The sequence below is a fragment of the Harpia harpyja genome, chromosome 2, assembly GCF_026419915.1.
Source record: "Harpia harpyja isolate bHarHar1 chromosome 2, bHarHar1 primary haplotype, whole genome shotgun sequence".
In the NCBI taxonomy this organism is placed as follows: Eukaryota; Metazoa; Chordata; class Aves; order Accipitriformes; family Accipitridae; genus Harpia; species Harpia harpyja.
In genome coordinates this window covers 69,765,726-69,791,280 of record NC_068941.1, presented here as the reverse complement: position 1 = coordinate 69,791,280, position 25,555 = coordinate 69,765,726, and the positions used below count along the sequence as shown (strand labels likewise).

General features: G+C 39.7%; 1 protein-coding gene across 3 annotated transcripts in view; it reads left to right on the top strand.

The window, feature by feature from the left end:
• RBPJ (recombination signal binding protein for immunoglobulin kappa J region) overlaps positions 1-25,555 on the top strand; it is a 155,417-nt gene that overhangs the window by 39,541 nt on the left and 90,321 nt on the right. The window contains exon 1 of one of the 3 annotated variants that reach the window (XM_052780306.1): positions 1,288-1,310. The exons of the other annotated variants lie outside the window; for them this stretch is intronic. Within the exon in view, the coding sequence (XP_052636266.1) occupies positions 1,306-1,310 (5 nt within the window). The 5' untranslated portion in view covers positions 1,288-1,305. Of the gene's footprint in view, positions 1-1,287; positions 1,311-25,555 lie in introns of those variants that run through there. 3 annotated transcript variants of the gene reach the window in all.

The following is a 25,555-nucleotide window of genomic DNA, read 5'->3' as shown; positions in this document are numbered from 1 at the left end:
GAACAGGTTAGGCAACCAGCAGTATTTCCTAGATTACTTTCATGCACACCCACTGACCTGTGGCCTTCTGAGGTAGGTGCAGTCCTTGTTCTCGTTTAAATGTGATGTATTTTCTTAATACTCCTTTCAGGTAAAGGTCATTCTGAAGGTATTTAGTGGGATGTGGATTTAGGTATGGGTATTACTGTAAGCCTGATTCTGGACAAAAGCATCAGAACATCTGAAGGGAACCTTCCTAATAGAAAATGAACACAACTTTTTCTTCAGAAGTTCTGGCTGTGTTAATAAACACTCACCTGGTATTCTCTACAGTAAGATGATGGTCCACCTAAATTAGGTTTAAGGTGCTTGCACAAGCATCCTGTATTAGCTTTCATGCCCAAAGTGAATATTTATACTGATTTTTAAAATCCATTAGTCACCCCAAATAATTTCACATCTAGGAAAAAAAGCTGAGGAACTCAGCAGTGAGGCATCCAATCTGAGTGATGTTAAGTGGACAATTTGTTCCTCTTCGATTCATTAGTTACCTGCTTGCAGAATTCTTACTGTGTGTACTTGAATATATAGGAATAGGAGAGCAGTGAAAAAAGGAAAAATTATTAGAGGCTTGGGAGGCTTGAAAAGTGAGGCTGTCAGCAAAGCGACGTTGCAAGAGAAGTAATCAGGAGGTACATGGAACAAGTACTAAATAAGCAAATAATGGTCAGGGTTAGCGGTATGATTGCATGGGTGTCCAGCATAGGTAAGCAAGGCTGGGGAAAGAATTTGGGTCCTGGAGAAACTTTTTCATGCTATGTTGTTGCTCAGAGGCAGTGCTGGGGGAGTCCCTGTTCCTTCCAAGCTCTGCTAGAGAGCTGACTAATACAGTGTTTGCTACACAGGCACAAGGGAAACAAAACTAGAACTTGCAAACTATCAGATTTGCATTGGAAGCTTTGGTAATAATAATAATAATTTTAATAAAATGAACAATATTTCCCAGCTGTAACCTGTATTCTTAAGGAGGTTCTAGAAAAACATGTTGGTAAGAAATGATTCTACACTGGATTCCTAATCTGTGAGGGTGTTCCTATCAGTTGCTGATAATTAGCATCAGAAATATGTTCCTATCAGCTAGCCACAAATCCCGTCTTCTCTTTCTCCTCTTTTGGGTGTGTGTTCATGAGGTTTGACTAACCTTGGTAAATAATGCAAGGTAAAATTGTAGTGTTTGGTTTCATGACAAACAAGAAGAGGGGAGAAGCTGTGATTAGAGTTAGTCAGTCTGAAGTAAAATCCTACCACAGCTGAAACAGTTTTCAGATGAGGTAAGCAGCCAAGCAAAGACTGATTAAGCTCCTTATTTGAAACACAGGTCTTTCGTCTTTTATCAGTCTACCTCTGCTAGTCTTGTACAGGAATAATAATCTCTTCTTTTGTTATTTTGATGGCCCTGAATTTGTTTTGCATTTCTGTGATATCTTTTGCCTGTATAATTACTTCTTGTCTTCAAGATTTCAGTTAAATACCTAATTTCTTATGTTGCTTGGGTAATTCCTTCATTTCTTAGACACCTCTGTTTACTTAAAGAGAAGAGAGGCTCCAGCTTTCATGTGAGTTACCCAGATGAGTGAGGACCTGACTCTGGAGTAAAATACTTCAGCTGGAATCTGTTAGTGGCCTTGTATAGGTATATACAGATGCTGAAATAAGAGTGAATTTCTGCTAACTTCATGGGGTAGGTGTTCAGACCTTCTTTAATGCAAGTGGTTATATTAATGGCAGGGGACTGAAGACTAGGCCATTGTCCATCTGAAAAATTCTTCTGCTGATAGTCACCTAAGGCATAAAATAGATTAAAAGACTAGATCCATTGCTGGCCAGCGATGGAATTGCATTATTTTCAAGTATTTATCAGGTATGGAAAATTTGGTAAATTTAGCACTTTCTTAATTTTCTTTTTAAAAAATAAAAATATGCCAGATAGCAGAAATGGAACTGATGTTGTCCCATGGCTTCTTCTGATGGGCAATTGGTGGTCATGCATAATTTCACATGTGGATTTCTAAGAACAAGATGCATGGCTGTGTGTTAGAGAGCAGGGATGGAGCAGATTATTTAGACCAGCATAATAGGGAAAGAAGGACAAGGGGTAATGGCTTTAAACTGAAAGAGGCTAGTTTTAGATTAGATATAAGGAAGAAGTTCTTCACTATGAGGGTGGTGAGGCACTGGAACAGGTTGCCCAGAGAGGCTGTGGTTGCCCCATCCCTGGAAGTGTTCAAGGCCAGGTTGGATGGGGCTTTGAGCAACCTGGTCTAGTGGAAGGTGTCCCTGCCCATGGCAGGGGAATTGGAAATAGATAATCTTTAAGGTCCCTTCCAACCCAAACCATTCTATGATGATTCTATGATTCTATAACATTTAGACGTAGGAGATAAGGCAGTCGTAATCTGAAGACTTATGTCCTTGACAGGGCTAACTGGAAGATTCCGATACCTTTCTGGAAATAATTCCTTCAAGAAAATGGTTTAAATTTATTTATTTTCAGTCTTGTAGTTGTTCTGAATTTTTCAGGATGAGAAAAAGCAGCTTATAGCATTCCAGATTTTTTTTTTTTTTTTAAACAGTGGATTTCTGGTTTCTCCCTTTACTCCTTAGCACTTGACAATGGTTTAAAGGTGTGAAATGCTAGCACCCCTTAATTTTGTTCAAAGTTAAAAAGAGAAATGAAAAACATCTACACCTTTATTGTAAATGGAAAAAGTGGGAGAACAGCAAAACAGAATTGGAAGTTAATTTTTGTTTTTATCTTTTCGCTAAGTTCTTAAAATTTAATGATGTAAGAATCCAAAGACTAGGGAACTCCTGAATGGGAGGAGACCAAAGTCTAGTCCTTGAGTACAGTCCTTTGGATGTTGGAGTAATTTGAATTTTCCAGTACCTCTGACTGGGCTAAGGCTTAAACTGGCACAAAGGGGCAGGAGTGGTAAGCTGGCCTGGTCTTGATTTGTCCATTTGTTTAATAATTGGGAACTGGGCATTGGGAACAGACACCAGATTCAGGACTTGCTGATTCCTATTTCCCACTGAGAGAGTCCTTCTTTGGAGGCTCTTCTTATGGAGCTGCCAGCCCAGAATTGTCCTGCATCTAATGGAAGAGGAATGAGAAGAGCTAAAATGGAGTCAAACAACTGAATAGCTGACTTTACAGCAAAGACATGTAGAAATGAGTTTGATCCTGTAGACTAAGTATTAATATTTTTTGTCCAACCCAAGAATATGATTAAAATGTTGAGATCTCTATGAAATCCTCTGGAAAATTTGATGAACAAGTTGTGAGGCTAATCAGCCATGTTTTGAGAAGGAAATCATGCAATTTACCAAAACCTCAGGAGACTTGGGTAAATTTACTGATAGCTCCTTGCCCCTACAAGACCAAATAAAGCCCCAGCATGTTGTCACATCCTTGAAATCTGTCTTTTCCACTGAAAATGGAAATTAGCCCTAAGTACAAGCCTAGGGATTAGTCAAGGACTTAAAATCTGTCTTCTCAGAGTGGCTGGGTCAAGCAGGTTCTGTATTTCATCACAGGGGCAGGACAGGATCTAACCTGGATCTGACCCATAGCAGTTAAAAAAAGTTTGCTCTAGAGGTACTGCAAGCAAGACTGAATAACAGTAGCAAATGAACATATGACTTGACAAGTGAAGCTAAGCTGTATTTACATTTTCCACTCTAAAAAGTGAAAAAGAAAAAAAAAAGGGTGGTGGCAGTGGAAAGTAATTCAGTATTTATAGAATTCACCCATGTGAACAAAAGATGCAGCTAGTATTTCAGTTGGTGCTATAATAATTGATGACTTTATGTGGGGGTACATTATTATATACCTCATTTCCAAATTATCTAGCTTATTCAAACAAATCTTTACAAAATGTATCAATTAGATTAGCTCAGTGCATCAATCAGCAGCATTCAGGATTGTGCTGACTTCAGTTTTTGTGGTGTCTTCTTTGCAGTATTGTTGCTCTTATAAAAATTGTTTCTGTGGTCCTTTCAGTTTTCCAAAGTCGGCTGCATCCAAATTCTTCTCGCAGTGGACATTTTGGGTAGTTAGGGGTAACTATTTCCAAAACCACATTTAATTTATTTATTACCTCATCCCAGAACTTATTTTACCCTAGGGCACAACCAAAACATATGTAACTAATTATCCTGAGAATGTCCACAGCTCCAGTAAGTATGATTTTTTTTTTAATCCTGCTATTTTTCATTCTTTCTGGTGTCCGTTAAGTCCTACAGAGACATTGCTGCTGGATAAATTCAGTTCTGAGTTCATGTGCAAATTCATTTATGTTTCAGATATTCTGTTTCATCTTTTGCCGTTCAAGTAATAATCTAGATCTTGGTCCATGAACTCTTAAGCCTCTGTCAAACATTTCAGGGATAAAAAAAAAAAAAAAAAAGTCACAAAATGAAGGCACCAAAGCCCAGATTTAATCAGTTTAAACTCCACTAATGTCCCCATGCCTGGTGATTCCTCTTGGCTACACATGGCTGAAGATGCAGGGCCAGCCAGGAGGAAACATTAGGCAAGAGGAATAAATTGGAATTTAGCCAGTACAAATCAGATCTCATGTCTCTGATTTTGATTAAAAAAAAAAAAAACCACAAAACCTCTGAATTCTTCAGGATAGAGAGCTGTCTTATGAGCCTGAAGTTTGTTTAAATGCAGCTATTTTCACTGTCTTCCTTCCAAAAGAGGTAAAGAATAAATACAAAATACTTATTGAACTGCAGTGGAGTCACAGGAGGAATAAAGCCAGGCCATTCTGATTAGAAATATTTTTGGTTTAATTTCTCTGATGTTTGATGTTCTGTGATGTCCTGAGTGAGTCCTGATTCTAGGACCATGATAAGAAGCATTTTAAAAAACCCAAACAAAATAAAAAACCTCCAAAAACCAAAAACCTATAGTAGAGTTTGGAGAAACTTTCAGGCAGATGGGTGCTAAATCTCTCTCAGATACACAGATTTTCTGTTCTTCATTGCCACAGAATAGACTCCTCCAACTTGCTCATGGGAGTCAGGAGAGTTGCACATTAAAAGTATGCTGGCCCCAGTTCAATGCGGTGCAAAGAACCAAACCTGTTCAGTCTAAATATTAGAAGCAGCTTAATTCTCACGGAGAGGAGTTCCACCTATGCTAATTTATCTTATCAGGAAGCCTGGTAAATTAGCCTGAAGCAGCCATCACCAGACTGTCTAAAAATCGGATGTGCATAATGTAGAGAAGGTACGAAGTACTTTCAGGTCTCATTTACTTTGCTGAAGATGTGGGAGCTCAACACATTTCATATTCAGGCTCTTGACTAAAGGTAAAATTCTAGCATCAGTGAAGGCAATGGCAAGGCTCCCCTGAATTCAGTGAGGCAAGATTGTCCTGATTGGGCTAATAAAGGACAGGTACTTCTTCAACACAAGAGTAGTTTCACTGCAGCGTTCAGTGTACCTGACAACAGAAGATGACTCTACAGCTGAAATGTATGTAGTTCCTGGTAGCGTTGCCATGTGGAAGCGAGTTCTCATTGGAACCATTTGTTTTTAATCCTGTAAATGAGGGGATTTAATATCTGCCACTTTACATTTGTAAACTCCCCTCACAATTTTTCCATAACTATAAAAAAAGGAATAATTTAAATGCCTGCTTTTTTCATTAGTCAAATGGCAACAGTGTGCTTGGTTCCATAAAAGACTAGCAAGTCAGCGTGCCCCCAGAAATATTAATCTCCCAGACAAATATAGCAAAAGCAGGTTTCATGAAAGACAAAAGAAGAACTGCTCCAGATTTCTTAACTAATTTTGATGCTGAGTTTCCACTTAATGTGTTTGCTGGACTTTTGGGGGACAATTGTCTTTGCGAATATGAACCATATTTGAGAGATTTTATACAGAAATGTATCCTGCACGGTCTTGCTCTGTGTGTGCGTGTCATTCATTTTACTTGTTGTCCATTGAAGCTAACGAGGCTATCCACAAGAGTAAACATAAGATGATAAAAATTTCCCCGTTCAGACCCTAACTCACATCTCAAGATGTGTGACCAAATGTCGGACATTCCACTCAGAAGTCCAGATGAGCTCATCTCAGATAACTCACTGTGTTTCCATCTGGTTCAGATTTGAAGAAAACTATTTAGCTGGAAGAAGAAAAATACATTTTGTATCATTTTAATGCTGAACAGATTTAGTGACATACTTGCTTATTTAATCTACAGCATTGGAGAGTCTAATGAACTGAGTAAGATACATATCTTGGCTCCAGTTCTGTTCTAAGATACACTAGAGAAGCCCCGATTGACTTAAATGGAATAGCATCTTTGTTAATGAGTGCAAAATGTATTCCAATGAAAAAAAGTGTACAAGCACAGTATGAATATAAGTATTTCAAACTATTGGAAATTACTTAACAGTTCATCTGCATTTATGTCTTGTGTGTGTGTTTTTAGAGGAACAATACTGTTTAGTCAATAAGATGATAGTCTGATTTTTTTCAGCTAAGGAATTTAAGCTTGTAACTCCCACTCCCAATAGCTGGAGAAATAATAGGTATGTGAATCTTCCAAATTCTGATGGGAGAGTGAAATCCAGTGTTATGCTGCACAACACAATGCGGCCGTTGTGTGTGCCAGACAGCTTACCTTTGATATAATACAGCCTGAGCTTGGGGGATGCCAAGCACCTATTAAAGAGTTCATGGCCATCTGCTACATTTCAGGAAAATGGGTTTTCTTACAATGGTCCAAATATGCTTCCTTTCTATTGTACTGGAAACACAGAGGGACAATTGACATAAAAAATAGGTCTCCCCATAACCCAACTTTTATAGGGAAATTCGCAGCTTCTGGTGACCTTATCTGGAGAAACTACCAGGCAGCAGCAAATGCCATAATCCTGCTTAAACTGGCATTGCCATTGGAATAAAAAATCTTGTTCTGTTCGTCTCCAGCTGCTCATTCATTCCCAGTTCTGCTCCATCTTTTTTCATGTTGCACGTGCTTGGGATGCCTCATGGTGAACAAGATCAAGGGAGAAGCTCAGCTAAAGCTGTTCTGTTGTTTGTGTGGGAAGGGACCGTATAGACAAGAGATGAAGTTGGGAAAGAGAAGTGTAAACTGCATCAAGGGTGAGATCCATATCTTTAGTGGCAGTTCCATTTTATGCTGGTTACGGTATGTCACAGTACACTTGAGGGTACGTTTTCAGCTCTCAGAGGTGAACAGGCTACTTACTTTGACGGTTCAGCTACAATAAGAACTAATTTTATTGTCTCTGTCCCAAGCTTCACCTATAGCTCAGTTGTTTGCAATATTATTTTTTACTTTCCATGCTAAGTAATGCATATGAAACCCTACAAGTAATACTGCAGAAAAATACATGGGTTCAGAAAAAAGTGAGTCTAATTTTTGTTTATGAGTTGGGTTGTTGTACAGTTAAGTTTTCTTTAATGTTGTGCTGACAATATTTTTATACGGTTGTGTTGTCATCAAAGTTGTGGGATAAAAGACTCGATTCTTTAGCATCGAGACTGAAGTGCCGTTTTCAGTGCAACTGATGAGAGAAAAAATTAGAGGGCTGCTTCTTTGCAATAAAGATTATACAATAATGAATTATACAAATAACGTTATTTGGGCATTCAACTATAAAACATTAGGAGTCTTTTGACAAACCTTTTTTAGTCAGAAAATGTCATTTTGTTGCAGCATTCAAACATTGAAATGTCAGTTCACCAAAATTTGGCAAAATAGCTTCTCCAGATGATATATGGAAGGAAGAAGAGATCAAGCTAAGAGAAAGGCCTTGGATTTCTCCCAGGTGTGGAAAACCAACTTTCCAACCCCAGTCTGGTCAGTGAAAGCTCTCCAGAGGGCTCTCACCCTTTCCTGGGGAGTGCAGCCACTATGAACCTTCTCTGGGAGCTTTGTCAGAATTCTGCTTTGTTTTCAGTGGAAAGGTCGTGGATTGTATTCGCATGCATACAGAAACAAATTTTGAAACTAGACGCAGTTTAATGAAACAGAATTCCAATTTTCCAGTCAGCCCTCCTTGCTACACTTTGTCATCAGCTGAACTCAATGAAAAAGGAAGTAGCATTCTCTAAAAAAGAAACAGACTCAAGGGAAGACATTTGAAACATATTGGTGTAAATGCCAAATTTCCATTGCCATAAAATGCTTGAGGAGAAGAACTTAGTGGCTGAGAAGTTCTGTCCCCTTCATCATGGACAGTCTGAAGGTTGGAAATTTTCTTATAAAGATGCCAGAGCATTTAACTGCCTTTCTAAGTATCATATTAAGGCTGAAGCGTGCATTGTGCCATGTGCACTGATTATAGCAATGGCACAAACAGGCAGTCAATAAAGAAGGCAGAAGCAGAGGAGGCACATTTGCTCTGAGTTCTTTTCAATGAAACTACTGGGCATATTGATTCACAGGTGTTAACGTGATCTTCTCTTTTACGGCATGCTGACAAACAGTTACCATTAATAATCACCTGGACATTTTTTGAGACCTGGGCAAAGAAAGAAAGGGAGTTAACTCTCCTTCTTTCTCATTTTCCATTTAGCTGCAGCAAGTTCTTGTGAAGATTCCTTCACTCCCATGTTCTGAATCTTTTACGGTGTTAACTGTCCATTTGATAGAACAGAAAAAAGGTGATTTTATTATTCTTACTTAAAACTGACTCCTAGTTTCTTGAGGACAACACAAGACAAAAAAACTTAAGAGGAAAGGGAGAATGGGACAGCAAAACAGCAGCAGAGTCCTTTTCTCATTCTATTTCTTCCAAGCTTGCTGCTAGAGAAAGAAAAAAATGTAGCAGAAAGCCTTATCAGCCACTCTGAGATCTGGCAAATTTACACTGGTGTTGGGCTGTCAAAGGCAGCGCTCTTGGTTATCTTGCTGGTTGCAGGATTGCAGCAGTGTTGCAAAAGAAACAGTTTAGGACAGACTAACTAAACAAATGGCAAGAATAGAGAAAGATTAACTGAACTGGAGAAGGAAAAGGAGATAGCAGGGAGAGGCTGGGAACAGGAACCTGAGCCTCACATGCTGGATATCATTCAGAAGTTAACAGAAGCTAGTAGAAATGGGGTTATTGTTTAGATCCTTCCCATCAACTCTGTCTGCCTACATCATCTCTTAGCATTAGGAGAATTAAGGTCCAACAATGCCATAAAGAACCCGCAAGTCCCAGCAGATGGTGGGCATTTTGTGGCATGAAGGTAAATCTCACTACTTTCAGCCCTCTTGGCATCAAATTATGGACACAAAAGGGCAATAAGCAAAAAAGGATTATCCTTTTGTTGTTTGCCAAGTAAGCCAAATTTCCTGCTCATCAGTTTTGGGCCATTCCTCTCCTTTCTCAGATGTAATCTCACCCAGCACTTCATTTAGCAAGCATTTTTCTCTGAACTTCTTAAGCCTTTTTGTCTATAATGTTTCCTGACTTCATAAACTCTTCTATATAACAGGCAGAGGGAGACTTTTGTTATTTGGACATTGACGTATCCATGCAACATATCTTGTTAGGTTTGGATTAGCGGTTTTGGTCCAGTCACTTCGCCACTATTAGTTGCCTTTAAAAATAAATAAACTCTTATTTTACAAGGATTTTTTCATTGTCTTCCAAAAAATCTGATATTGTTCGCTATCAGAAAGGGCCACTGAACGCTGATACGCCAGCAGTCCTAGGGCTTCTGGGATAGTGGGCTGCCAGTTTCTAAAGGTGTATTCCTCTCACAAATATGCCTTGCAAAATATCTTGAGACCATCTGATGGAAATCACTGTGGCAGTGTCATTGTGTTATGTGCCTGTCTCCTTAAAGATTCACAATAAACAGAAATAACTTAAGGATATATTCAGAGAGTAGTCTCAACAGAATCAGTTATAAGATGCTAGCTATGCCCCAGGCAGTGTATCCAGTATTCACAAAAGTGATGGTGCAGTAGCTCAGGGTTCAGCCTGGGCATCGGGAACTACCTGGGACCCTGGCTAAAAGCCATGCAGTTGGGTCCTCAGCCTTCACGTTGGCCTTGCTCTCTGAAGGAAAGCTAGCATGGGCACACCAAGTCTTGCAGCAACCATTTCTTCCTACTGTCATGTACAAAGGGAGTAAGAAATGAGAACATTATGCAAAGAACACTGCAGGGAACACGAAGTAAAAATTGTTCTATGGTTGGAAAAATGTCATCACCAGATTTCCTCTTTTTGCTTCTGTAAATTGCAGCACTAGGAGAAGGGAGGAAGGGAGAAGTAGGGAAGCGGGCTTATGGCCCAATTTTTATTGGCCATTTAAATGGTAGTCCAAACATAGACTAGAAAGTCTTCTGTTAAGAAATGATTTTTTTCAAAGTTGTCTCAAGTTCTTCAAAGTTTAATGCTGGGTTTTATTACGCTGTTTGCCTCAGTAACACAGTCAACTCTGAAATAGAGGTAGTCACCCTCTAGTGCATATTACCTCTTCACGGTGCAAAGGACTACCCTGTTACAAACGACATTTCATTCTGAGAGGCAGAGAACTAGTATTTTGCAAGCTGCACGTTTTTTAGTTAATCTGGTCTTCCATGTAGCTGATGGAGAAGCTACCATAAAAAATGGCCCAAAGAAAGAGAAAATAAGGAGATGGAAGGAAAAGCCAGTAGTCCTTTCATATTTAGTTTTATGTGCTAGAACTTTGAGTGTTCAGGGTCCTGTGACTCTGAGTCATGCCTGTGTTCTCCGAGATATGTTGGCTTCCCTTCCAGCTCCGTTTCTCTGCATCATTCTCCAGTTCAGTTACTCATATTAAATCACATTTCAAAACCCTGCTTTCTTCCTCTACTGAGTGCTACCATGTGTACCACTAACAAAACCTAATTAATATGGCTGCAGTGCCCTGAGGTGAGCACGGGACGTGACCATCCGTGGCAGCAGCTTGGTCTGGGCAGGTGAAGTGGGGTGAGGAGATGCTGCACATCACGGTGCGCACAGCCCGGTCTGCTAGTGCCAGACAGGTCTTGCGAGCACCAAGCCTTACCTATGTATGCAGCTCACATCTGCAAAATTCTGAAAGAGGAACCGGTGACTACCTTTTACAGACAACCTGGTCATTTTATGCAACTGCCTGGGACATCTATTTGGTGGTATTAAGAAGAACAAAAAAAAAATCTTTTGTGACTTCAGTTTGGATTTGCTAGGTATCTAATGCTGAACTCTAAAAGAGACTCCAAAAATAAGAACCAACTTTTAAATACAGAAAGCCTTGCACCCAGGGGGGATGACTTAAAATAGGAGCTCAGTCTAACAGAGGAAGAGGAGTGCTCTATGATTTTGTTACCTTATGCAATCAGAGTACGCATGAAACGATTAAAGGAAATGAGCGAGCCAGTTCTCTAAAGCCTAAAGCAGTTCTAGGCGTAGTCACTTAGGAACAGAAACTTGACATGAGAACTGTTAGTGACAATTCGGAACTGTTCAAGGATCTACTGCTGCTTTGTCCATGCACAGCATAACAGAGAAGTAAATGGAAACAAGACGAAGTTACAAGTCAACATATACAGGTGATAAATGAGAGTCAAAAGAATAAATGGGCTGTTTAGAGACAATTCTGTCTCATGTTGACAGTGGAGCAGGAATATACATTCTCTCGGCTGGACAGCAAATAGTGTCACAATGTGCCATTAGCTACCTCACGCATGACTGCGTAAATGCCTTCAGCACGGCACGCCACTCACTGGAACTGAAACACGAGTCTGACGCATGCAGAGCGTATGGGAAGAAATCTTTGAAAACTAAATTTCAATTCAACAGGCCTGATGATTACCTCAAGGCATATTTACTCCCCTGTCACTGCAAGATACCTACCTATGTATCTGACTAGCTAGATCACTTACCACCTTTCTGCTCTCTTTTAATTCACTAGTAAAGGTGAAATGGAAGGAGAGCAAGGGAAAAAACCACAAACCAGGAGAAAACTGAGAACCCAAAAACTGTTGCAGAAGGGAGATTATTTTGAAATGTTTTCTATGAAAATATTAACATTTTTCCCTGGCTCTAGTGAGTGCATGAAACAGACCTGCTATGTTCTGGTGCTTCCTACACCATTCAGGTTGCAGCCAAGGGGAAGTATGGGTGGCTTTTTTTGCTTGAGGGTTTTTTGACAGGATTGTTCAGTCTTCATCTTTTTATTTCCATTAGAACTTCACACAGAGCAAACCTTAATATTTCCAAGCATCTCCTTAGTAACTAACACTTAAAATAGAAAAATCTCAACATTGACTTCATTGCTTGTTCTCTGCCCTGCGAAACTCCCGATGATATAGAGGATTCTAAGAAAAGGAAGCGGGATGTGCAGGCATGGCCCAAGAGAGGGATCAGTTCTGTGAAGACCTGAATCCAGGAAAGAGGCTGAGCAAATGAAGGTTCAGCAGAGGAGCTGTCTCTCAGCTGCTGCTGTATCCATGCTGTTGTGAACACCACTTTTTCTCTCGTTGCAACAAAGCTCTAATAACAGTACTATCTAACTTCCACTTTTTGTGTTTTCTTTGGAGAGACAAACTGCCAAAAGGAAATTCTTTTGCCTATGGCCAAGTAATGTTATTCAAAATTCCTGTGTTAGACGGGGGTTGCTAAAATCCCTTTGGAATCTCCCTTGTGCAGTGTTTCTGTACAAACACAGCATGGCACTATGTTAAATCACCATGGTTGAATGGTCTCTGCAATCCATGACATAAGGAAAATAGATTGATCATATGGATTGAATCACAATAGATAGGAAAGACTAATACAGAATATATCTTCTTTAATTAGGAAATCTTTCTGTCTCAGATACTCAAAAAGTGAAGTTAATTCATGTAAACATTTTACATCTGGGCAGACTTAAAAATGCATCAGCACAGAACATTTTAAAGTTGCAGCTTCCTAGGGGAAATTCAATAATTTTTTAGGGCCAAACACTGAAGCCAATAGGATTTTCCTCTGTAGAATCAGAATAAAACAAAACAGCCCCCATCTCTCCCCTTGACTATTGACGACAGGCACCAGAGCTCCGCAAAGGAAAACAGAAAACGAGTGCTAATGAATTTTGAAGTGAACTTGCCAAGTTACAATAGTGTCTTCATTTAAGTCTCTTCTAAGAATTTTTCCAAGATATTCACAGGAAATAAATAGCTTATGAAAACAGCAGTATAATTTCAGTGGAACCATTGACATACCCAGGAGCCCAAGTCAAAGCTTTTTCATGTGAGTGAGAGTCTCCATAGCCATTGACCGAACAGCACGTTTCATCGGTTTGGGGGTTAGTTTGGCAAACAGATGTGGGTACAGTTGCTTGCTCTGCCCCAACTTCCTCTGAAAGCCTTCAGTACTTTTAGGATGGTCCATTCAGTTCCTTTGGGTACCTCTCCATGCAGGGATGACCAAGCCAACTCTGAACCTTCTCATACCAAGATAATTTCTAAAGCCAAGTTTCAGATACTAAAAGATAGTCCCTGAATAAGCAATCCTGGTTTCTGGAAGCAGGATAATCTCATCAGCAAGGCACAGGTTGCTTTCCAGCAGGGCTGACTAGCCAAGCAAGCATGGCTGTTGTTTTCCCAGTGCCTGCTTTGCCGCTACATGATTAAGTTGGGTAGATTTATGTGTCCCCGCACCGGGCTGCTTAGTTATAACCACTGGGTCTCAGTCCTTTGGGTGTAAAATGAAAGCAGTAATAGCCTCCTCCTGCCTTGCACACATGTAAAGGGGAAAAAGTTAGAAGACAGAAAAGCTTGTGGGTGTTTCTTGTAAAGGTTACCAGACCTGCCTAGCATCTCAGATATCTCTTTCTGACAACTTTGTGAATTTTGAATCTGATCGATGCCAACCAGCCATGTGATTTCATAATTTATCCACAGCCCTGCTTTTGTCCTGTTTCCCTCCTATTAGTCACATCCATGTTTGGAGGAGGCAACAGTCCAGAGGGATGGCGAGAAACAGGAGAGACAGAGTTATCACAGAGCTGATGCTGGGGCTTTGTGAGTTACAGAATGTCTCAAATGCAGCAGAAAGCTGGCTGGGTCAGAAGCTTTCCAGCCACTTCCTTTTTTCTGCTGCTACCGCAGCAGGATGTGAGATGGGAGGCACCCAATGTTAAGAGCTATCCTGAAACTCAGATGATTCTCCCTTGACCACTTAGTATGTTAGTATGTTTCTATTGGTAGATCATGCTGGCAATGCCACTCAAAGTAGTCATACTAGACAGAAGGATGTTGTTGAGTAGCCTGCTCAGTTAGAAGGTTGGGAACACATAATGACTAGTTTAGTATATAAACAAAGAAATCTGCTGTCCTGCAAGGTAAGGAGAAAGAAGCATTCTGAGGTTGTTAAAAGTGCAGGCAAAACTCCTCTCTGTATCCCGTCTCCCTTTGCGTGGGTAAGATGTCTCACATTTAATATATGTTCCACATGTCACTGACTCATTTTCCTTCTCATACTAAGATCACTTTTAAAGCAAAATTTCAGTCTTTAAAAGCAAGTCCCTGCCCTTTTATATTTAGCAAAAGTAAACGACTTCTCTAAAATCTGTCTGAATTTCTCTGCAGTGGGTTTCTGGAGGTTATATCACAGATCTGACAGTCATAGCGAAAGAGGAATATGACCTGCTCCATATATGAACCAGGAAGTCTACTCTTTTATGTAGAGTTAGTGAATTTCAGATGAAAGATCTGAATAACTTCCTTTTTCCACTTCAAGCTAAAAATAACAGAGCTCAGCCCAAAAGTCAAAGGGATACAGAGGGATGGGGATAAAGTAGGAGACTGTCAGTCCTGTGGCTCAGAGGTCAAAGCGCTGCAAGAACATCACATGCTGATACTGTAAATGAGACCCAATGAAAGTCTTGCAGGTGCTTATCATACTATTTAAACATATTCTTAAACCTTTCTGCAGTGTTACTCTGCCTCTGTCCCACTTTGTATTAGCTCTTTTAGTGATACATTTTCTGGAAAAGAGGACTTGATGTAAGAATTGTTAATTGAAAGATCTCTGCCTGCTGCTATAAAGAAGCAGAACTATGTCATTTTTATTCAAGTCGGTTACATTTTGCCTGCCCCTCATGCCTAGTTTTGAGAGATCTCATATTGGAAGATGAAGAGACTGTGTTTTTAATCTGTATTTCTAGCTATTTTCTCTCTGTGAGCGATGTGGCTACAGTCTTGGGCCTCTAAACAGTCTGAATGTCTCTCTGGATATGTTTAAATTGTACAGCAGGTACATGCTGTGAAGCACCTCAAGGTGGCTGTTTTCTAGCTGTTCACTTCAAGCATGTGGCCGAAGCGTGTATTGGCTCCCACCTGCCCACGAGTCCCTCCCAGGAGCTGCTGGGGAGACAGCAAGCATCCGAATCTCACTGAACTGCGGCCTGGCATGTGGGCTTGCGGGTCGACGTGCCTTTTGCACGGCTGGGGAACCTATGTCTCATATTTGTGGGCCTTTGGTGAGGATCTCAACGATGACTGATAATCTCATTGATTATTCTCTGCTTCTTAGCAGGAGGGTGGAGCTACATGGTGGAATTCAGTATGTAAAACACCAACCCGAGAAGACAAGCAGTTCAGTTGGCTAAGAGTTTCTGTAGCTGCCATTGCTTCAACAGCTTCTAGAATAGTGCAGTTCTTGTTTTTAGCATTCAAGAATGATCTCAAAAAATTGGAGAGAACTCAAAGAGGATCCACAGCAATGGTTAAAGAACTGGAGGACGTACAAAGACTCAAAGGAGCTCAACCTATATATTAGGTAGGTGATAAAGTTAGGGGAGAGTCTGCAAGTCATGCTCATTGAGGAAGAAACAATTTGATGATAAAGGGCTTTCCGATCCAATAAACAAAGTAGAAGACCTAGAAGGTGATCTGAGGCTTCCCCTAAAAGCCCAACTGAAAAGAAAGCCTTTCCCAACAGCTCCACTTCGGTCCAGCTGAGATGGGGAACTGTTCCTTCTGCGGAATCCAGTGCTGGCACTGCCTCCAGCTAGACAAGCTGTGGCCATGGCCCTGATTTGGCCTCAGTGGCAATGACACACTATTGCATCAAATGCAATGTGCATTAGAGAAGAAGCCAGGCAAGATAATGGCTATATAGCCGACAGGTCACCTGTGAATTGCTGAAGGATTCTTAACAAGTCTGGATTGATTTTAGTATCATGGACTGGGCCTTGTAAAGCAGTCTTTTTAACATGTATTAGGATTGAGCAATCAGGGGCAAAAGAAGTAAGGACTGAAAAGGGAAACATTTCATTTCGCCCCTTGGAGTAAGAACTTTTTTTTTTTCTTTTTGGGGTGCCCTGATCATTGAATTTGGCAACCTAGGGTCAGAGGCAGAGACACAGAAATCCCACAATACAGCTTGCTCCCAAAGATGTCTAACAAATTCTGGAGCAATAAGGAAATTATTTCTGCTCTCATCATAGTTCAGAAGCACCACTTCAGGTAAAAGAGGACTAGAGAATTTCAGATCTCTAGCCAAACTTAGAGTAAAATGCTGAAGAATTTTCTATCACATACCAGTTCCAAATGATAACAGAGCCTGCCATCAAAAGTAGCATTGATCAAAACTCAGGCAGCAGACTCCCAGTGACTGCAGGAAGTGCTGGCCTTATAAAACTGGTTGAAATTTTTCTTGTCAAGTAAAGAAAAAGGGCCAGTTACTTGTAGGACATTTTCTCTTCTTTTCTTGAAATTATTAGATTTGGTGATGAAAAACTTACATTTAACTGAGTGTACACTGGAAAGGATTTCTGAAATAATGAAATGGAGAATGGAAAAAGTTATCACAAAATCTATAAAGGAACTCTATAACAGCAGCTCTACTGATGCATCACTTCACTCTGGTTGTCCTAATGTAGGGTAAAGCAATCTTCCAAAATTATATTCTCCATATCAAGGGAAAACTAAGCACAACCAAGTGCAGAATATTTATTGCCACTGAATTTTCTCCATTGGCTTATGGAAGAGTAACATTTAATTGGTCAAATTCCAACCCATAATTAAATCCCACCTGAAATCCACCTCCTCTTGCCTAAACTGACTGACCTGTTCATACCTCAGTGCTACCTGCATTCCTTTATTGAATAAAATAATACTGATGTGCAGATGGAATGTTTGTTTGTTTGTAAAACACTTTTGAATTCCTTAAGGAAAAAGTTGCTCAATGAAAATTATAATGGCAGCTACACATGCAGTGCACAAATTCCTCAGATTTAGTTTGGTGCAAACCTAGCTTTATTAATAAAGTAGTCACACAGAATTATTGTATCATCATGATAGTGGGGAAAAAGATAAAACCTATGGAATGAATATGTCACTTCATACATTATTATAAGTGCAATAGTTTACTGTAAGTGCAAGACCCTTAAATTATTATGGATTAACATCTTTAACATAACCTTAATTTTTATAATGTGATTCATAACCCATTTTCATTAGCAATAATTTACAACAGTAAAAAACTTGAAACAGCACATTTTTTCCTAAAAATAAACTTGATGCTAAAGTGAAAGTGAAGGCATTTAATAAAGGACAGTTAATTGGAAGAGTTTTCTATATATATCTTCAAAAAGTAGATATTACTTTGTACATCCTCAGTAGTAGGGGCTGTTTTGTCTCCTTTGTATTGCCTTAAGAAGTAATTAATTTGGATGTTAAAAATTAAGAAAATATCCTTGGTTCTGCATAGGAAGGAGCAAGGGACGATTCCCACACATCACAAGCACATTAATTATAATTTTTTATATATCTATATATAAAATCAAGGGCCAAAAGTAATGACCAGAGAGGACCACAATGTATTTAGCCATTATTAGAGGAAAATTATAAATAATGCAGAAAATCTAGAAATGTTCAGTAAGTGGTTTTGTTCTTTTCTAGGGGAGGGGGAATGCAACACTGTATTCACATAATCCGTTGATGAAATACTTTCCTCTACAGCAGTTTTCAAGGCATCTCTATTCAACATACAAAACAGGAGCTTCTTGCTGCTTATTTATCCCACCTGTCTCAGAGTCCTCTCTCAGGACAGACTAAATCACTTTCTGAAAGTGCCTAAAGACAGAGGAGATGATTTCCATCCTCTGGGTCAGAGAACATGAATTTCTGTTGTAAAGTGGCATTTCTCATCAGGGCACAATAAAAAAAAAAACAATCTGGAAAGGCTAGTCAGGCACAGGATGCAGTCAGAGGAACAAAGTGACCTGAATGCAAAAAGGGACAAGTAATCTCAGGCTGAATCAGGTGAGGGAAGTTCTTTTTTTAAAAGGGGAAAATATTAATGCTATTTGCCAAGACTATTGGTAAGATGTTATCTGGAAACTCTGTTCACTCATGTTTGAGAATTCAAACTTGTGCATGGGTAGAGCTGGCACCTGGACAAAATGGGGAAAATTGTTCTTGTAGAGCAGGCATGAAGGAGCTTGTCTTGTTTATCATAGCAAAAGAAAGGCTGGGATGTGATATGATTGCTTTCTGGAAATACATCAGAGGGCTGAGCACCACGAGAGGAGAAAGATATGTGAACTAACAGCATATACAGGAAATGGAAGATCGGTAGGTAGATAGATAGATGTATAGATAGATAGATAGTCACATTCAAAGTGACTCTTTCCCGTAGCAGTCGTATCAGAGGCTCAAACAGTTGGAAGCTGAAACAAGAAAAATTCAATCAAAACGAGATGAAAATTTTAATTGTGATGGCAATTGTAGAAATATATCAGTTTGCAGTAGATTCTGTCTCAGTGGAAATTTTGAAATTAGAATGGCACGTTTTCTCTAAAAGATATATGTTTCTTCATTCATAATGCTGCTTTTGAATCAGGAACTGATTCATGGAAATCATACAGCTCTTCGCTGTGTGTCAACTAGATAATTCCCATAGTGCCTAAAGTCTTGTTGCTATCACTTTACTTACTTACTTTACAGCTCCTTTTAAATTGCAAGAACAGTGTAAATCAGACTTAATGGAAAGAAAAATTGGGTCCTATGCTTTAGCACTTCTGTGAAACAAAAATCCATTGTTTTATATGTCTTTAATCTGTCTTCTTGAATGGTTTATTTCATACATGGTGATAGCTCAGCAGAAGGCTGTTCTTAGCTCACAATAATATATTCCAGTATTTTTTGTGTAGCTTCCTTTGCTGAGGAGGCCAGCCTCTAGGTTAACTTCTGGAAGTAACTTTGGAAACTAATTTTCAGGCAATGCTCCAAGAAAAAGAGGCACATGTTGAGGAACTGACATAACTTTTTAACACCACAACCAGCATATTTCTTCAGGCAAACCCAGCCAAACAAGTTGCCAAAATCAATATTGATCTAGTCCTTCATCCAATCAACAAATGCCATTGTTTATAAGATATAACTTTTCTTGGTTAAAGTTCAAAGCTAAACGCCAAGGATTTTCAAAACTATTAAAATGAGAGGATTTAGGTTTCCAGAAACTCTGGCTTGCTCTCAGCCTTAGTGGGTATTCTGAGCCATCAGAAATTGTCCAAAGAACCTTCGCAGTTTTTATATAGAATGTAATGGTGAAATGACAGCATGCACACATGCGTGTGTGTGTGATACATGTACACAAAAAGGTACTTTATAAATCTTATATGAAAAAATGACACTTCAGATTTTTCTGAAATTTACTGAATTTCACTGAAATTTAGTTTGAGACTAAGAGAATTATGCAGTATGATTAAATGAAATTTGCAGGATCTCCTGTGTGTTGATGAAATGTCTGCTCTTCCAATCCAGCAAAATAAAAATTGTGTTGGGTTCAAAATTCCATGAGCTTGGGTTTTATAATCATAGATCCATTGAATCATTGCATAGGCATGAGATTTATTTAACCTTGTCCTTAAGATGTTTCTTTAACAGAACCCGTCAAATATTCCTGAATTTTCCATGGTAATAATATGTCCAGAACTACACAAACCCAGAAGAGGAAATGCAAATGTTTATCTCTCTTAGCAAGAGATTTTCACAATTCCAGTCAAGGATTATATTCCAGAATCTGGGCTTCATTTTGTGAGACACCCTATAGGAGCTTTAGGTAACATGTAGACAGGTAGGCCATATGGCAAAAAGCCAAATTTTCAATTAATCTTCAGCAACCTCAAAAAGTGGGAGCTGCACTTTTGAAAGTTTTGAGTAATAATCTGTGTTCTAAATAGCACTGTCAAGGTGTTCTTTAAATATTACTGCACACTGCTATCTAGCTTTGGCAGGCCATTTAGGTCACGATGAAGCCTCTAGCTTAGAAATTGAATGGTAAAATTGGTTTATTTTCATAGCCTTTAAATTCCTGGAGCCATAGCGTAGGCTGATTTTTAGCAGGCTTATATGGTACTCTGAGGCTGATGCTTTGCTTTTTCCTTAGATTTAGGATTTTTGGTTTCCTAGCTTGAGGGTGAAGTGGTTGGAACCGATTATAATTTCCAGTGTTAACGCCTAAAAAAACCCGTATGTGTCTATTTGCGAAGAATTCTGGTTATTCATTGTGCTGAGTGGAGATAGTGCTGCCTTCTCCCCACTGTTACCATTTCAGTGGCCCAAGACAGTCTCTAAAGCATTGTAGCAGTTCCTCTTTGTGCCTCCACGTACTTAAAGTTTCTATCTCGTGACACAACGGACAGCAGTGGCTTAAATTCCCCCTTACTGAGTGTGTTACATGGTAATCCTGGGTGCGACAGGGGACTGTGCCATTTTCTTACTGTCTTACAACTCAGAGGTGTGTTTTTGTAAACAGGAATGACTCTGATTATGACCAAATGAATGTAAATTGCATTAGTTTCTCTTAGCTTTTTTGAAGTATTCTCCCTAAAAAATAACGTGGTGGATTATATAGTCCGGTATCTGGTAATCAGGCTGTATGATGAAAAACCTAGCATATTACAGAGTGGGAATCTGGTACAAAAATACAAAAAGGGTATTGTCTTTTTAGGTGTTCTGAGTCCTTCAGGTCGTCTTCTATGCAGAAAAAATAAGAATTCGTGCTGTTTGCTGATGAACACTCATAGCTGATAGGTCTAGTTTTTCCAGAAATTGTACATTATTGTGGTCTTAAGCTACGCCATGCTTTAGCTTTTGGGTTTCATAGTTCTAGCACAGACTCTGCGGTAGGACATACATTTCATGCAGCTAGTGTCACAATTTACAAAAAAAACCCCAAACCCCCAAACTTTTTCTCAAAGAAACCCCCTTGCCTGCAGGTGCTGGATTATTATCAAACTAACTTTTAAGTGTAGCTTCAAAATGAGCATCCCACTTGGATGTTAGTAGGTGGAGAAATACCTACTTACCCCTAGTCTTTACCTGCAGGTCAATCATCATTCCTTCATTAGGAGTAACTTGTTCTGGGTTTAGGGCAAGCAAAGATGAGGACCTCTTCCTCCACCCCACCAGCAGGGCCAGCCCTCTGCCCAACAATGTAGGCGCTTTCTATCAACCTCAGCCCAGAACCCTGCCTGATCCCACAAACCGAGGAGCAGGGTGTAGTACCATGAAAGGCTCCCAGCAGCACCTCGGGTACACCACCACCAAGTATTCAGTGGGGAAGGGACAGACAGGAGCGCAAGCTCCTACTCTGAACCGGTCCGAAGGGGCATTTCACAGCAGGAGAGGGCTCTTACGGCCAGCTTTGTTGACAGGGGGCAATCCAGTCTTCTGCTGCGGTTACATATGCTGCCTTGCAGATTGAGCGGTTTGCATTGTGGTGGCCTCATCCGAAAGTTTCACACGCTTGAAAGCGATGAGGCGATGCTGCTGTCATTTTTCAGCCCTTACGGTTGTAAGGTGCTATAAGCCAGCTGGACCTGGGAAGCAGTGGCGGACTGCCTACATACCAGAGCGTGGCTACACTTACCAGGGGAGGAGTTGCACGTTTATCTGCTAATAACCTACTATGAGTTTGGTCTACTTGTTCTTATTTGATTCAGGGTTTTTTAGAGGGCTCCTACAAAACTGCTGCTCTGTGGTGAATTTCACTACGATTTCTAAGACTGCATTGGGTTCATTTGTTCAGCATTTCAGGATCAACTGTGTCTGTACAGCAAAACCAAAACCCCCTACCCTCCTCAGCCTTTGCTTTTTTGAAAACCTTTCTGGATCTTGCTTAAAAGTAGGTGTACTGTTTACGCTTCTTCTCCTCTCAGATACAGAAGGCCATTCTGGAGTGGACATCCAATGATATATTTTGTTTTCAGGGAGATATTTAAAAATATTTGAAATCTAGTGCCAGAAAATATTCATAATATTCCCTGCAGAAAAGCTTGTTCCCAGAAGTTGCCATAGGTGACATGGAAGTTCAGGAATGACAAATGTTTCTTTTTGCTGACGATTTCACATTTTCTTCTTGCTGCTGACATTTAGACAAAGTTTTCTGCTGACATTAGAAAAAAAAATTATTTTCCCTGTCCAGACGTTCCTGGCCAAAACATCACTTTTGTGCTTGCTTTTACATTCTTAAGTTCCCAGTTGTCCTAAATGAATTCTTTTTTATTGATCTAATGATTACTAGGTTCAAATTCTCCCTGATTATTCTTTCACTTTATGCCTTATATCTGTAGCTGTAATAGGAAAGCTCAGCTGTTTCATTTTAATACTTTTAGTTATCTTCCTTTCTGTCTGCCTAGCCACACAGTAACTTTCACTTGACTTTAGGTTAGTTAGTGGCAGGTGGCTGCACAAATTCATATGGGTTTTTTTCCCATCTCTTCTGCAATCCGAATTAGCGGTACTTTCCTTCACACAATTCTCGAAAGTGCATCTACCCCATCTGCTCGGTGCCTTTGTTTATGTGTTGTTTTACAGCAATATGGTTGCAATTTCTTCACCACTCTTACATTATCAGGTGTCTCTATTTCCCTGATCACATCTAGCATTGTCCATCCTCTTGAGTTCTGGGCTTGGCTTCTCTCTTAACATCATACATAATGTTCCTCCGTTCTGTACAAAGTCAACTCAGGCCAAAACTTAAGGTTGCAATGGCCACAAATGAATATATTTTGAAATGGCCTTACTTTCTAGAACTAACTTTCAGTACAAGCCTTATTAGTTCCAGATTTGCACAGATTTTTAAACGCTGCTAATTCAAAACTTTTGAATTTACTTTTATAACACTCAGACAATTAAAAGCAGGCTCGACGACAATGAACAAATCTGGGACTTGTTATGACACCATTGTTATAACAGTTCTGGCTGTTTGTATTTTGAAGTGAGAAAATTGAAAGTTATTCTGAACAAAACCAATGCTTGTGAATGCTAAACTTATAAACTCAATTTCACTGCCTTTGGTTTTTCTACCATGGAAAAAACATTCCTAAAAGAAAACATGACAAAAAAATCAGTTCTTGAGTGTCATTATCTGGCTGCCAATCGACAAGTAAGCAAGAAGGGCACAAGTCTGCAATAACACAGGAAAAGAAAAACAAAACATGCAGGCCAAATCCTAGCAGATCTGAAAAATTAAACCAGTCTTACCTCAAAAGCCAAAACAGTTGGGGAGAGGCAATGAAAATGTTCTGCAGAAAAGCCTACTGCACCTTTGTAAGTTGGAAAGATTTGTTCCATCTATTGCTGCCAAGGGAGAGGGAAGAGAGGACACAGAAAGTTTTGCAGGAAACACACGCTTGTGCACAGCTTCTGATACTCTTCTTCTTGTTTATCACTTAAAATGATAGGACCCTGTACACAGCTGTTCCTGACGAGCAAATCTCTTATTGTGGTAATACAGACCAAGAAAAATATCTTGGTTTGGGTTCGTACCTTCATTCCCTAAAGAAAAGCCACAGCATGGACACCTGCTGGTTGCTGTTTTCTGGGGTTCTGGATTCCCTGGATCCGCACCAGTAAAATAACACTGTGCCTATGAAGCCAGATTGCCCATTTCCATGCTTGCACCTTTGCAAATTCAAATGCAGTCAGTACCAGTAGAATTACTTTGCAGTAAAAGGATCCACACTCTACTTTCTGTCCTGTTACTCCAAACACTCTGTAATAGCCTTCATTCTACTGATGATACAGGGATGGGAGGCATCATATGTAATGAAGGCATACTTGCCAAGAAAAATAAAATATTAGAGGCAGAAAAAATAACAGTCTCCTAATTTTTAGCCCCATCACAGTACCAAATACCATTCTGCCATGCCACACTGTTCTCTTCTACCTTAACACACAAAAGAAGTAATATTCTACCGTGTCTTGTTTACAGCCTTGAAGCTTTAAATATCTGCAAGGTTAAAGGCCCTATTTCTGAAGGCTTGGCTGGAGGCAACACAGAGAGCTGAAAGCACATAGAGTGTGTTGAAGGTATACTACATAAGAGACTTCCCCCCCCCCCCCAAATTTCTTTTAATATAAAAAGAGCAAGAATTTCTAGCAGAAAACAGTCATCCAAAAACTTCCTTATTTTCCTTTTCTGTTCATGCCACTCCTAGTACCCATGAGAATGAAGCAATGGAAAGGAGAATTGGTTCAGCCTTATGGAGGTATAATACTTGATACACTACATTCCAGTTAAAGACTTGACACCTTGCATTGGGTGACAGAGAGGGCTGTATAAATAACAGGAAGTTTCCTGCTAAAGCAGGAAGCTATTTTTAATTTTTTTCAGAAGCCCTGCAGAGAGATATGGTAGTTACAAAGCAGTGATGCTTTGCTCTATTTTTCATACTCATCTGGTCCAGCAAAATGGCTGCAGTGGCTTCCTGGTTTGGAAACCATAGCACCCCAGAATCATCTAAAAATATGCATTGTTAACTGCAGAAGGTAGATAAAACCAGTACTAAAACTAAGGCAATGCTAGATGTTCAGGGAAATGTCAGCTTTGGAGCCCTGTGAAACTGTATTTAGGTGTATCCTTAAATGACGGTGTAATCCCAAGCTCAGACAGGTACCACTGGGAATGTGCTTTCCTTCTCAACACAATTCTATATTGTTCAGCTGCAGGAGCACAGGAAGTTTAAGAATTAGGAAGCTATGGACTTTTCCTTATGCAGCGACATTAACCTTTTTTTTTTCATGAGCAATTAGGTGCTTGTTTGTCAGCTTTAAAGGGGATATTTTACAAAACAACCCACAAAGGAAAGCATTAAAAATTGCTGGGCAGAGGCTTTACCAGAGTTGAAGAGGGAGCAAAGTTTACTTTTCTGAATTTCCAGTTCTTGTTCAGCTTTGTTCAGCATCTTTGTTCAGTGTAAAGAATACAGAAAACCAAAGAACCTGGCTACGATCCCTTCATGGGACGAACTTTCTCAAATTTTAAACATAAAGAAGATGGACCTTGTCAGCAGATCTCTACCTTTCCCTCAGCTAGGGTAACCTGCTACATTTTGAGGTAGTCTCACCATGTGAATCTATTAAATCTTTCTTGGGATTTAAATACCAACAGTTCCACTGGAGGTGGCCACATCCCAGAATATCTGAAGGGATGAAATTTTGGCATTTTGAAATTTGTTTATGTGCAGATTAGAGGGGAAAAAAGCCTGTGAAATTTCCCATCGAGCAGGCAAAGTGAAAAAAATA